Source organism: Accipiter gentilis, chromosome 9 (genome assembly GCF_929443795.1).
Source record: "Accipiter gentilis chromosome 9, bAccGen1.1, whole genome shotgun sequence".
In the NCBI taxonomy this organism is placed as follows: domain Eukaryota; kingdom Metazoa; phylum Chordata; class Aves; order Accipitriformes; family Accipitridae; genus Astur; species Astur gentilis.
Window position 1 is genome coordinate 35,832,636 of NC_064888.1, and position 15,535 is coordinate 35,848,170.

The 15,535-nt window shown below is 37.6% G+C and overlaps 1 protein-coding gene across 1 annotated transcript in view; it reads right to left on the minus strand.

Moving 5' to 3' along the window:
* GFRA1 (GDNF family receptor alpha 1) overlaps nucleotides 1-15,535 on the minus strand; it is a 146,374-nt gene that overhangs the window by 24,314 nt on the left and 106,525 nt on the right. Inside the window, exons 5-7 of the mRNA XM_049809576.1 lie at nucleotides 14,069-14,178; nucleotides 8,763-8,897; nucleotides 4,100-4,278 (exon numbers count right to left, since the gene is read on the minus strand). Coding sequence (XP_049665533.1) covers nucleotides 4,100-4,278; nucleotides 8,763-8,897; nucleotides 14,069-14,178 — 424 coding nt within the window. The remainder of the gene's footprint in view (nucleotides 1-4,099; nucleotides 4,279-8,762; nucleotides 8,898-14,068; nucleotides 14,179-15,535) is intronic.

The following is a 15,535-nucleotide window of genomic DNA, read 5'->3' on the forward strand; positions in this document are numbered from 1 at the left end:
TTACATGCAAATAGAAAGAATTGACATATTTAAGTATCAAGATTTCTCTTTTGCTCCTTGTTGCCCACAAAATGTTTGAGCTTTTAATTGCTATCTCATAACTTTTTTAGTTTTGCTGCTGAAAGCACAAAGACATTCACATACTGGACTTGACTGAAAAGTATTTACCTTCCATCTGTATCTCAATCATATGTGTCCACTGCTTATATTTCTTCAAAAGCACAAAACCCTTAAATTCCCTCTGAATGCTGAACTAAGCTTAACTAGAGCAAGACATTTATAATAAACATGGGAAAACAAAGTATAGCACTAGCTAGGGAGTTGATAGATTTTGATGCATAATTTTAGACTTACAAAGCCTTAACCGTCTTGACTTGTATCATTTTTGTCTTGTGCAAAATGTCCTCTAAAATACTATAGCAAACGCAGTATGATAGTCTTAGGTTTTTATTTACCTCTGCTGCTGATGTAGTTACAATGGGTCTAATCTAGTCTAATCTATCACTTGAAGTTATTTCATTGTCATCTTTCAGTTCCATGCATCTCTCCTAAATGCAGAAGCAGCATTTTTCTTGAAGAATACATGGTGTGAGTACACATCCAAACTTGTTCTTTTGTCCCTTTCAAATAATCCAACATGACGGTTCAAGCAGTGGTGATAGAACGTGGGACTGAAAGACCATAACCATTTTTTGACTGGCGTACTGAACACAAGTTATGACTGAGAATGAAGGATAAACAAATATGTCAGTTAAATAGAAAATGTTAGAGTGAAGCTATCAGGAAAAAAGATAGGGATGGCAATTACTTAATAAAATGTGCCTGTATAAGGAGAATGTTGTTGGCATTCATCTTCCTTTTTGTTCACAATATTTTATGAATTATTTTTATGTGGTGCTGAGGATCCTTTACAAGATGTCAAGCACCTCAACAAATACTTGAATTTAGCATTTTATATAAAACTAACCACTATTTACTCTCTGCATTTAGCAAACTTTGTTAGAAGCCAGGTTTATAAAAGAGTTTATAGGATGCTTGACAAAGTTAAGCACCTTCCTGCCAAAGACAGAGTGCTGATTTAATTTAGGGATTAAAAAAAAAGAGTATATTACACAAATCCATCCATATGTAAACATAAAATAAACACATACCAGAAATCAACATTTCTCTGTGTCAATTTGAAATAAGAAAATACCACCATAATAGGAGAACTGTAAATTCTTGTAGCAATGGTTAAGTTGTAATGAAGAACAATTTGTAAACAGCATCACTGAAACAAAAATTATCTAGAAGTCCAAACCTTCAACAGGTATTCGGAAAAAATATTGCATACAGGTAAACAAAGAGTATCTCATATTTTCTTCAAGCATTCACAACCCTTCTGATTCCCAGGTTTGCATGTGTGCAAGAGAACATGGCACAGCAACAAAACCATTAGTATATTCTTGGTTTTCATACAACCATACTGAACAAGTTAGAAAAAAATGTATCAAAAATTGCTCAGTCAGTGACACTCTTGGCAGATTGGGTTAGTGCCCTGTATTTTACAATGCCAGGAGGTTAGTATTTGTTCATGGCAATTTATACTAATCAATCACTTCCTGCTCCTTCTTCCATTACTGTATTTATTTCTACGGCAATTTATACTAATCAATCACTTCCTGCTCTTTCTTATTTCACTGTATTTTTAAACCCGCTAACTAGGATATGCAGCTTTATAGCATCTCAGTGATCATTTCCTTATCCCCGCTCTGCCATTGTCTTTTTGTGCTGAGACTAATGCTTTTAATTCTACTTTTCATAGTATTTAGGCTATATTGCCTTTTTGAAACCTTTCAGCTCAACTGCTAAGCATGTAACAAAGCCCTTCAGATTGCTTTTGGTCGCACTAGTTCATGTTTTGAAAATACTACAAAGGCATATTTTTCATGGGAGGAGAGCCATGGAATGAATACACTTCTCCAAGTGTGATACGAATGCCTCCAGTTCTTTTGTAAAATTTGCATTGAGGTTTCAGTCTTACATGCAAAGTGGCACCATACTGTCCAACAAACACAGGTTTCTTTCTTAAAAAGTGTGGGCTTGTTTTGGCTCTATTCATAAGTTATTTTTTGAAAAATACATTAAAATATAAGAGTTTTGTTCTTTGTGTTTCAGTTCTGACACAAGGAAGCAGTGAGCACCAGAATGTTGTACTCCACAAGAAGAGAACTGCTTGATTCACATAACTTCAGTGACCTTTTAGTGCAGACTTACCTATAGTTTCTAAAAAACAGCAGAGGGAATTTATTTAAAGGAAGCTGTTTTCCCTACAGATCTTCACTTCTTGCGTCAAGTATATCAGGGGTACACCTGAAGTCATAATATAGCTTTAAACCAGTGCTGATAAACTCATGTGGGATGTGACTTCAAAGTGTCAGAGTAACAGGAGTAAGGACAGGGAAGAATTTCATTCATTTTTGAAGCACTGGGACATCTATTCAGGCTTGAGGACCATTTGCAAATCAAACTGAATTCAATGTGATCACTTGCCATTTCTTCAGTTCATTCCTTATCATGTGTACTTTGGTAGCATCTGGAGGCCTTACTCTATAGGGGACTACAAACACTGAAGGAAAATGTGACCTCTCCCATAAAACAACTTTTTACTATAACATGAATAATAATATCCCATCAAGGTCTTGCTTTAAATGCAAGATATTCCAAGTTTCAGGTTTAAAAGGTTACATTTTTTTTTAACATATTCTATTTGGTCAAATGACTACTGCATATAGAAATATATGCCTACAACTATCTCCCTGGCATCAATGACTTACAAAGCTTCACTAATAATGAACGCATAGATATGAAAAATAGTATTAAAATAGAAGGACCTAAATTCAACACCATCTACCATTAACCCATATACTTTGTGACTCCATAATGCCTCTGAAAATTGTTAATTTATATGCAATTTGCCAATGCAAAATAAAAGGAGAAACTAGAAAAGGATGAAGGTGAGAGAGTGGTGCAGGAAAAATTAAGAAGCAAAATCCTTTTCCGAGGGATACTAATTGTCCATTTTAGTGAACACGGAAACTTTGATACAGTTTAATATGAAGAATATAAAATCGATTTTTTATAAGCAAGTGAAATGCGAATGCTACAAGTGTGGAAGAGTTTGGGAATCCAGAAAAAATGTATCTTAATACCAGATGAGACCTTAAAAGTTGGACACTTTTGTTTGTGTCTCATAGCAATTTTCCTTCTGTAAAGACAAAAGTAAACAGGCCAAGCTGACCTATCCCTGACCTGATCTTGCATTTAAACCACCATAAATGTTTATAACCCCAAATTCTAATCTGGCCTAAAGAAAAGATGTTTCCAGCTTACATTTCCTGTTACCTCTTTCCAGCCTTGATTTTGCTGTTGTCTCCTGCCCAAGTTCTTCAAACTTTCTAGGAGCTAGTATATTGCCTTCAGCAAATGATGAGCCCCTTTAAATCCAGAATCAGTGATGCACCATGAATAGCCTAACTGAAGTGTCAAAGAATATGGCTGCAGCCATTGGCCAAAATCACATCACAACCTTGACCCCAGTTCAGGAAGGCGCCTGATTCAAAATAGCTTCCATCTTTGTCCAGCTTCTTCATCATGTAATTTGTAGCACCACATTTTCTCTAATATCCAGCCCTACTCAGCCAAAAAACCTCTTAAGTTTACTGCCAATAACGTAAGAAAGAAGGCAGCAGGACATGCTAGCTGACATTAAGAGTTGCCTCTGAATTTGGATTACTCAGGGGATTAATTTAATCTGACATATCCTGGCAGGGTTTGGAGGGTGCCGCATTCATATCCAAACCTGTGATAACAAATTAAATCCTATGCCCTGTTTCTGAGTCAGAGAGGCAATAAAGTCAACTTTGAAATATGCATGTTTCTGATTTAAAATAGGAGTGGTCTGATATTTTACAATATATCCGGGTTTTAACTACAACATGGGAATAAACAGATATTCCAATTTAAGCAAGCATCTATTTATGCAGCAGGAGACTACTCTGTATACACATCTATGAAAAACTTCCATTTATGCACTGCAACAAGTACAAGACTCTCTTACCTGCAGGTTTGCACATGCTGGTGAATCGTTGTGGGTGGGTATTTCATTGTTGGTGGTCTCTGAACCTGTGTTTTTAAGTCTGGAAGCCGTTGTAGTTGTGGCTGTAGTGGTCTGTACTGGTAAGATTGGCTGCCACACATTCACATCAGTACCATTGCCGAAGGCCTGAATTGCATTTTCTGTAAAAATAAATCACAGGAAAATTTCTATTTCTAAACAAATGGCAGAAAGCAGAACTGACTTTGTAACCATTATTATTATTATTCCATTGAAAATGTGTATTTATAGAAACTCAATTTTTATGCTGCAAAATGCGTCTTAATTTTGAACATGTCAGAAACCTGAACTGAGAGTCTGGGGTCACATAATTATCTGGTGCAGCCTCTTCTTTGTAATGTTCCCAGTAATTCTTGACAGAAGCTCTGGGACTTACTGTAATCATATTTGTTACCACCCAAAAGCCTCAAAAATTTACTTTCAAGATTTAGAATACAGTTTTAATGTTATGTCCTAATTCAGGCAGGCGATGTTACATAGCAAACTAAAAACAGAGAGCAGGCAAAATATTAATTTATTTCTACAGCTTGTTGTAGTAAAACTAATATGCCTATAACTACAAAATGGTTTAACTAAGACAATCTTTTCCTTACAGTTTTCAATCAAAATCTGCATAATTAGGTGAGGGAAGCATGCTTAAACTAAAACTTTAGAATATAAAAGTTAAAAAGCTTATCATAGTTTCATGGGATTAAAGAGTGTGTTTATGGCAAGAGTAAATTGGTTGGGGTTTTTTATAAACAAATAGAAAAACAGTTTTTAATCAAGTCTTTGGGGATTCAACATGGATTTAGGGATTTCTTATTTCAAATTCTTTGTAGAAGAAATCAGACAATTTCACTGGGGACTAATATATGGAAGTTATTAATACTACTTCTCAGTGGTGTTCCTTGCCTTATAAAATAATTTACATTTAATTCTCATCTGAAAAAGATGTATTTTATTCTGATACTAGTTCTTAGAACTCCAACATACAAAGAGAAGAATTCATAAAAGGCACCACAGTCAGCTGGGTTGATGGAGGCAAAGTGGCAAGAGTGGAATGATATTTTTCTAGGTTTTACCTGAATAAGGCAATATATAAACCCAATATATTCCTATGATTTCCTAAATTAACAGCAACTCTTTGTTTCCATTATTGCAAGAAGGACCACAGAAATACATGCAATCCTTCCAGTTTTCTAAGAAAAGTGGTCTCTACGATTAATCTTCTTTAATTATTTCATAGAATCATACTCAATGATCCTTATGGGTCCCTTCCAGTTTGAGTTATTCTATGACTCTATGATAGAACCATAGAATCATTGAATAGTTTGGGTTGGAAGGGACCTTTAAAGGTCGTCTAGTCCAACCCCCTGCAATGAGCAGGGACATCTTCAACTAGATCAGGCTGCTCAGAGCCCCGTCCAGCCTGACCTGGAATGTTCCCAGGGATGGGGCATCGACCACCTCTCTGGGCAAACCGTGCCAGCATTTCACCACCCTCATCGTAAAAAATGTCTTCCTTTTATCTACCCTGAATTGACCCTCCTTTAGTTTAAAACCATTACCCCTTGTCCTGTTGCTACAGGCCATGTTAAAAAGTGTGTCCCCATCTTTCGTAAAATCCCCCTTAGGTATTGAAAAGCTGCAACAAGCTCTCCTCGGAGCCTTCTCTTCTCCAGGCTGAACAATCCCAATTCTCTCAGCCTGTCTTCATAGGAGAGGTGTTCCATCCCTCCTCATACTTTCATAATATTTTAAACATATAAATTATATTTTAAATATGTATTTTATATATATAATTTTCATATGTATTTCAAATAGATTTTAAAAACCATAATGACTGTGAGGAGGTGCTTCAAGTGTATAACTGCTCTCGTAAAAGTCCTTTCAATAATTTTTATTAACTAACTGACTACTTCATGCTTTTCCTCCCACTTGCCAATTCCTTTTACTGCAGTATGAACCAGGTGTGAACAAATCCTTTGAACAGATCGGTAGATACACTGAATCCCATTCAGTTCAGTAGGATTTCTAGAGTATGTAAATGAATGTCAGGACATTCATTTTCAGAGTAGCTAAAATAAAGTCTTAAGATGGATTTCCAGAATTTAAGACTGGCCAAACCCAAACTGGATAGGCAGCAATTAGGACCCCTGTAACATTCCCAATAAACTTGCATCTTCCAATAAAAAGGATAAAAGTACAAGCAAGGTAATACACAGCCCCAAATTTTAGGGTGGAATATATCTTACTTGGGGCCTATTAATTTGGATTTTTAGCTTTCTTGAGATTGGGCCAATTTCACAGTTCTGCTATAAAGCCATGTTCTGCAGGACAATGCTGAGATAAAGAAACACTTTATCTAATACATGTAAAAAGAAAACAATGCAATGTTTGTCTTCATTGGGACTAATTATTAACAGACTGGAACTTTCACTTGTATTTTCACACCCACCTTTTGAAATCAAAACTTCCACCCTAGTTTCAAGGGTTTCCACTCTGTTGCAAAAGGCTTTTCAACTCTAGAGTGGAATTTCCGGGCAAGCGCATACAGAGGCACAATAAAGACCAGGACTTCAGGTGTGTATGTGGGACATGGTAAACTCGGCTTCATATCCCAGCTCCACATCATGCACAGTATGAATGTGACCCTAGGTCTCCTGCTTTCTGAGTCCCCTAACCCTCAGGGTACAGTCTCAGCTATTCCACTTTGCATAAATAACCAAATGGGCTCTGAATAAACATTTAAGCCAGGTTTTCCACATCTTCTGTAAATGGCCCGAATTACTGGTTTATTTTCCAGTTTGAAGGGGAAGTGTACCTTAGCAAAACAGACTAGCATGAAATTCCTAGTTTCATTCCATCATGGAAAAAGGATTTTTGTTTTGTCTAAAAATTGGGAGGGATTTTAATCTCGTACAATAAACAAATGACATTTTCTTCAGGCACTGTAAAGCCCATTAATGACAGCAACAATTAAAAAAAAAAATTGGAACTTTTTCCATTCTCTGTAAGAGAAAAAACTTTTTATTAAACTAGAAACATCTTTAATTTCTTTATGAAGAAGACATCTCTTACAGCTAGGATGACTGTAATTTGTCTCACAGTAACCTCTAATGTCTTTGATTTGTCTTCATTAATGCTATTTTACTGATAGCAAAAGAAAGGACAAGGGATCGCTCTGTCTTTATGTTCTAAAAGGAACCTGTAACATTCTGGCAATAATATATTCACAAATGAATAAAATCCGATGTATTACAGTATATATATAAATGATAGCCCCATTAGGTTTGAAGAAGGTCTGATGCTATATTGTTAACTTTAATCCAATCATAGCCTGAACTGTTTTCTGGGTTTTTTTCTTAAATGATCTTGAGTAATTTATTCATTCTTCTAAAGCTTAATAGAGAGCGTATCAAATAGCAACTCAAGTCACTCACTTTTTGTATGCTAAGCTCCTCATGTCTTCACAACGTGCTGCCTGTTGGGAACCTACTAGTGGAGATTTTCAGACCGCTATACTAAAATACAGACCGAACCCTGCATTAGCATTAGCTCAAGTATACAGGGCTGGATGGGACAGTCTGGATCATCGAGTTCATTCACTATTTTTGAAAAAAGCAACGATGTATGCTTCTTTTCATAAGCTGATGAAATATGACTTTTAAAACCGGTACGAGTTTTTTACCCTGAAAACTGCTGGAAGCCTATTTCTTAACTTTAGTCTGGTGGTAAAAAATTTTCCAATTTCGAGCCTAAATACGTATGGCCAATATCTCACTTTTTGATCTTGTGCCAACATTGTCCTCTAGGTTAAGTAATCCTTTTCCTTCCCTGGGCTTGCCCCTCTAATGCAATTTCAGAAGACAATCACGTATCCTTTCAACTTCTGTTCTGCTAGGCTAGGGAAGCCAAGCTCTTTTGGTCTCCTCATTTATCTGAAATTAAAACTCTGATGCACACTCCACATCATCCAATTACGCTGCTCCAGGCAGACAGGAAATTTGAAAAGAGAACCTGCCAAAATCGACTCCACTGAGCCATTCTGAAATTTATAACAGTCCCTAATCTGGAAGTGAGTTTGACTAAAAAAATAAAAAAGAAAATCAATAATTTAACAAAAATCTTGAAAATAGATACCATCCAGACCTGTGTTAAAAACAGGCATCTGAGATCAAGTAGCCTAAGAAACCTGAAGCTTGGCTATAAATTGCAAGCACAATCCAATTTATACTTACCTACAGCAAATCCTTCATATCATAAACTACATGTCTTTTTTTATATGAAGTTCATAAATTATACAGAAGCCCCTCAGGTGTTGCAAATTTTTGGTACGGATGCTGCCTGACTGTTAGGGTCCTAACATGATCTGTGATGTAAACATATTTCTGCACGATACAACTTTGTAATTTGAATTTTTTCCAAGAGCTTCTCATGTTTGCAACCTTGGACATAAACCATAGTATCAGGCATACTTGCTTGTTTAATTCTTACACCTAGAGCAGAACCATGCTTATGAAGTGCAAAAAGATGGCCTTGATGTATCGTAACGTACTTAGACAGTAAAGAAATTCCAGAAAATATCCTAGAACACATTTAAGACATCGGATTTTGTACTCACTAAGGCATGTATTGTCCTGGAAGAAATTCAGAAATTTCAGGCATTCATCTATGTCATTGCCGCTGTTGCTGCAGTCACACCATGGGGCAACGCTGAGACTGTTTGAGTCTATGTAGTTTGGTGTCATCACTGTGCCTATTAATAAAGAGTGAAGTACAGTACTGTGAGCAACCTTTGCACTGAAATATTCTTTCCATTCTAAAAAGATAGCAAACAGCACTTGGTAAGTCACGTATTCAGAGCTGGAATCACAATGCAGAGCCATGGCAGGGCTCTAATTTCCAGACTTAACAGCTCCTGGGTCCCTACGCCCTTTGACACCCAGCCCTATGCCATACTGCACACCCTCCGTTCTTTGAATGCAACCGCTTTAGGGACTGTAAAATGACTCATGCAGTAAAGACCCATTCCCTTCTTCCAAAAAGGTTTACATTGCATTTCCACAGAGAGCTGTAACAGCAGAATTGACAAGGGGAAAACTGTGGCACAGGGGAGGGATGGATTGGAAGAAGGTGGGAACCTCTTAAAAGGGCTTTGTTGCCAAATCAAACGTAAGTGGACCTGTGTCCTTAGAGTTGCACTCTAAAAATCCAATTTTTCTTCCTCACTTGTGTTTTTTCTCATTTTTGTTCTAGCTGCAAATAGATGGCTGAAACTAGACATCCAGGCCTGAGCTTCCTCCTTGAGTCTGCAGCCAGCCTGAAAAAAACATTTCTGAAATGCAGGAGCAAGGAGAATGCTAGTCATGCTGAAAGGAGCCCTCATACATCTTTTGGAGGAGCGTTAACCCCACAGTGCTCATTAGTGACCTGCCAACAGCGTGGGTTATGGTGATGAACAAAGCAAAAACTTAACCAGCATGCATAAAATGGTACACTACATTCTTTGCAGGAAATAAATTACTATTAATCTTGCTGTGTCACTACTTTTTCACTACACTGATTGTTTCCTAAGTATTGTCAACAACTTGCAACCACAAGTTCGCTCTAACTTTATTACAAATTCTTGGGTAAATATTCTCACATTTTTATGTCAACTCAAGGCTACCAAGAATGAAATGAAACCAAAGAATTCATTTTGTGTCTTAAAAGATATACAGCAACTGTTCATCACTCATCTGGATCAGGCAACTGTTAAATGATCAGCACTTATTCAAACAAGTAGTCTCACAGAAGGCATTGCCCCAGCAGGTCAGAGATTTCAAACTTCCCTACGGATTGAGACGTTTGAACCTTTATTTTATTTGTCTGACCAACAGGAAAGATTAAATAAAAAGGGGCAGGTATTCCAGACTTGTACTGGTGACAGCTGTTTCAGGAAACATCTTCCTCACTTGGTAATCTACAGTTCTAGGACAGGCTATATATATCATGAGGAAATGTGATCATATCTCCTCAAAACTGACATCAAAGTAGTCACTAGGAAGATGGAATAGATGAAGAATAAATATTAGAGACCCAAAGTGTACACTAGCAGAGAAAATTTGGTCCATAGGCCCAGGGTCCAAGAGTCTGCAATAACACAGAGGAAAGGGCTATCAAACATCAAGTTAAAAGAAGGAACATTAGAAATAACACAAATCACAGAATGATGTCAAATAGCCTTTCAGTCACCAGGCAGAGCTGGGAACTGAACAAATCAACATGCAAACTGCTTCATGCATGACATGGGAGACAAAGGAGAACAGACATTAAGGGCTGGCCTGAGAAAGGCAGTAATGTATTCGAAAATGAATGCAGTCCCACTGCCAAACTCACAAAAAGCATCTTTAGTCTTGTTTTGGGGTGTTCTTAAATTAGAATGCAATCCCATACCTTTATCTACTTCCAGCTTTTAACAGATAGTAGCAGTAATAATTGTTCAAATTCTACATGAGATTAGCACATGAGTAAATAGCACCATTCAAAATCTATTAAATGGAGGTACAGAATTTAGTAAAATAGGCAAATATCATTTGCACCATTAATGAAAACTTGACAATAGATAAATAAGAAGAGGAATCATTTTAAATTAAAAACAAATGAAAATATCTGTCCATTATCCGTTTGATGGTTCAGTACACTATTTCAACCATGTAACATGATCTGAAAGAAGTGAGAGAAAATGAAAATCAAGAGGATTTTGCAAATGGAAAGAAAACAGTAGGCCTCAAAAAAAAAAAAAAAGGCTAAGTAGCAAACGCTTAGTGAAGGGTTAAAAAAACAGAAAGGTATTAAGGAAATTAAAAGGTCACTGATGTAAGACTTTGTTATCACAAAGAGGTAATAAGGTAATTAAAATGGGTCAAGACAGGGGCTAAAAGTGTAACAGATACCAAGGTACGATTAGGGTTGATGAATACAGGGAAGACAGGACTAGGAATGTGTATACACAGCACACAAACTGTACATCCAGCAAAAACAGAGTGGCTGAAAGAGCAGCTAGTAGAAAATCAGTCTGTCATTTAAACCTGGGGGCAGATGTGAACCCAAGCGGATTATATGCTTGGTTTCCTGGGGTGGATTTTCTTATTTCCCTGCAATGTGTGTGCCTTCCCCTTTCCCCTCCCCGCTAGCTGGCATCTTGGAAATTCTGCTGAAGGACACTAACGGATCAGAGAAACCATGATGGTTGGCAGTAAAGTAGGACATGCTTGGTTTTCTGCGTTCTATGTATCAAATAGTTCTGTGATGGTCACAATAGTAGGCAGTCAGGTCTCTGGTTTTTAGAAAAAACAAAATTTGACCTGAACACAGCCAAGAAGTTGCTCAAATTAAGGTCCATTAAGAATGAGGAGATGGATGGCGAGTCCAGGACGAGGGGCGTGTGACTGAAGTTCCTTGGGCCCATAGCAACTCCAGCTTGTTCACACAAACTCTCATGGAATTCTTGGGAATCCCAGGGAAATTAGAAGGATTTTACCAAAGACAAGGGGAAATGTGTCAGAAAATTAATACTAAAGCAGATCTTGAAGTCAGCACTTAGAGCAATACTTAACTGATGTGGGAGTACAGACAGGTCCGGATAGTTTAACTAGGCTGTAACCGAAGCACTGAATCTCAAACATGGCTAGCTCCAGTCTTATTCCGCATTTAATAATTTTTTATATTTTTCCTTTAATTTTTTTTAAAAAAATATTATTTTATCCCTATTACTACAATGAAGAGCCTAAAGCGATGAATTAATATTTTCAAAATTCCTGTAAAATACACATACCTTTAAAATTATATATATAACACCCTGATGCACTTAAAGCACCCTATATAGACTGTTCTCCATTTAACTTGTAAACCACCTCATACAAAAACTGTGCCTGACTCTATTTCCACTTAAGTAATTCATTTCAGGTGGGATTCCACTAGTTCCAGTGAAGTTAACTCTGATTTACATCACTGTATGTGACAGCAGAATCATATCCACTGTACCTTCCATAAAGAATTCTCAATTTCCTGAACAAACTCTATGGAGGTGCAATTTTTGCTACATTTAATGAAATGGCTAAATTAAATAATATTTTATTTTAATGAGCAATATTTTATCTTAATTAAAACACCTGGAGATCCTGAAGCTCTGATGAATGAATGGATCTGTAACAGCTTCTTACCTACAGTCTAGCTGTCTCTTCTTCCTGTGTTTTTTATATACTAAGCAGACACTTGAAAGATTGTACCTTTGATTTCTATCTCAGCATCTTACAAATTTGATGGTCTTCACATAATTTACTTCAGTTTTATATCAGCTTGATATCGGAAGAAGGAATTTACTGCTTCAGCACATTAAATTTTGTTTTGGTAATTTTCTTGGTTTATCAGAATTACTACCAAGAACTAAAAACCCTTGTAACACTAGTCAGTTCCTGTCTTTTTGCATGTGTCTAGGGGCTAGCAGGAAGGATTTTGATTTCAACTCCTTCGGGATTCATTCTACATTTCTGACGAGTGACAGTGCTTTGCAGCATGCTCAGCCACAGTAACACAAAAACACCTGACTACAGGAACTGGGTCATCCTTGGGGTTAAATTGAAAAATGGATCCAACAAAACTGCCAGCAAAATTCACTAAGTCCAGCAAGAACGTCTTGGCAGTTCTTACCCAGAAGTATCTATTAGTAACAGTTACTCTTTGCCAGCAGCTAGACTTCTTAATCTCATTGACTAGATCAGATTTCAAGGCTATTCAATTCCTTGTTTTAGAGTCAAATGACATTCTGTCATAACTGTTCATATGTTATACCCTTTGCATACTTCATCTCTTAAGTCACAGAAGCGTATCCTTTGAAACCATCACATCTTATTTTACCAGTTGCCACATGGACTTACCTCACTTGTTAGCTGCTAGAATAATAAGCCAGTGAATATAGCTTTCAGTCATTTTTCAGTAAAGCCAACCTATTTTAGAAATATTTTATTTTGGATATTATCTCCAGAGACATTTACTTAACAGCAGGATCTGCTTCAGGGCCTCAGCTGGGACCTTCACACCCAGCAGAAGGGGATATTACTGCATTGCAGCAGGTGCAGGCTGTAAGCTTAAAAACATCCTATCCGGTGGCCTTTAAAATTTGTTTGTTTCAGATTTTTGACATTCACTTATTCTTTACTGCCCAACCATGGTATTTCTACAACAAGTTCACCTTCCTGAGATGATCTTTCTCTTCCAGGAATCAAATACTGCGTGTGGTATATGGAAACTGGCTTGCATAAAGGCACCCTTGTGCCTGTTGACAGTCAGGAAGGTGACAGCAAACAAAATTAATTATGTTGGGGAGGGAAGAGAATTTCAAAAGATAAATTTGGTCTCAGTTCACCTCCATTGACAGGCATCTCAGACAACAGTTAGAGTGGACAGAAGGACATCACGGAAAGAATAGCAGCTGGAAGTGAAACAAGGCTGAGTTGGTCTACCACCTCATTCCTCAAATGTCCTGCAAACTTTCCCTGAAGACCAAGAGGTATTTACCCAATCTCATGATGACAGCTGCAAAATCAACCAAGCTGCAGTTTCACTTGTTCTTTTTAACTTCCTACATCACGGTCCTGTCCAAATTCAACCACCTTAATAAACTTTACTTTTTAAGATTGAATTTATTTCAAATTCAAGCACCTTTCTCTCCTTATCTTTTATCCTTAATTTCCTTGCAAAGTACAAATTTACCCCAGGAATCTCTGTAAGGTAACAGAAGGCCAATACACTTAGGTGGAGAGTTTTGCCTAGTATCATATTGTACAGTATTAAATTCCACAGCTTTTATTTTATGTGGGCCTTCAAAATACAGTTGGGGTGTTTTTCTTAGACTGAGCAAGACCCCACCTTTCCCTGCCTTCTTACCAATAAGCCCCGAGTAAGCGAGGAGGCAGTCAGCATAGTTCTCCTTCAGACAGCTACTAACAGACCGTGACTCAGGCTGGCAGTTTGTGAAGAAATCTGCAAGGCGAGATCTGCAACGTGAAGAAAAATGCATATCTTTAAAAATCAAGCCTGCAGGCATTCTTACCTTTTACACTCTTCTTATTTTTGGACAAGGCTTAATATTCTTTAACTTAAATGTATATTGGACACATTTCAGCTGATGAGAGTTTCTTTCTAAGATGCGTGCCTTTCCTGAATCCAGTTTTGAAGTCAGAAGAAAAAAGTGTAAGAAAACAGTAAAAAGGGACAGAACAACAGGGAAATGTCTTCCCTTTACTAAAAGAAATGCTCTGCAATTTCATGCGGAAAAAAAAAAAAAAAAAAAAAAAAAGACAAAGAGCAATTTTATCATATGAGCAGTCATTTTGCCTGGATCTGAACTCTAACTGGAATCTGTTGTTCTACAGATTCAGAACACCGTTTCTGCTGTTTTACTGATTGCACAAAACTGTATGTTTGTGCTCACAGAGTTCTCTTCCTACATGACTTGAGGCAGGACCTGCTTTGGTACTGCCCTGAGTTTCCAGAGAATGGGCTGACTGCTGCTCTGGACTGGCCTGCAGAACCAGCTGGCCCAACTGGGGGTAGCAGGCAGATCCAGATGGCGCGGTCTCCACAGCCCCCCGGAACCACGGTACTGAGAATCTATTCGTTCTTGTAAAATGTGCATTTATCCAAAGTCTACAGGATTGAGGCCATGGCTGAGAAGAAGGGGATGTGTGTTCTGCATCGAGTTCTGCTGCTGAATGGCCGTATTATCTTCACTTACCTCAGTTACCCCGTGTCCAAGCGGGGAGAGCACTGCTTACTTATAGGAAGTGCTTTAAGACAGGAGTGAAGCTGTATTGCAATTAACAGATTACTACTAGGTTGGAAAACAAAAGAAAAGACTAGCAGCCAGGAACTCTTCTGGTTATTTGCACTTTAAAGGCCACACCATGCTCCCATTCAGGCCTAAAATTTGAGAGGCATCACTGAGGTGGGTCAAGGTCCCACCTCCTACAGCCGCCCTCCTGCCCATCGTGGCTTGCTCTCCTCAGCTCCACTGGTGCTTCCACTTAGACTTGTAAACCCGGAGCAGTGACTTTTGTTTATTTATAAAGTGTTGTTTAGACCTTTATCTCCGTGGGCAAAATTATTTAACCTCCCTACTTCGATCTTCTCTTCTGTGAAAAAGGGATGAAAATGGTTTTTTGCATATAACAAGTCACAGTGATGTTTCAGGATCAGGTGCTTAATCTTTGCAAAGCCCTCTCAAAATCAGAATTGTATGATCTATGCGTTTTCAGCACTGCTCTAGCATTATGTAGATTTGCAATATAAATGCCCTTTTTTAGTTTTGCAATGAAAACACAAAAGTTAGCAGAAACAAGTGATTTGCAAGTG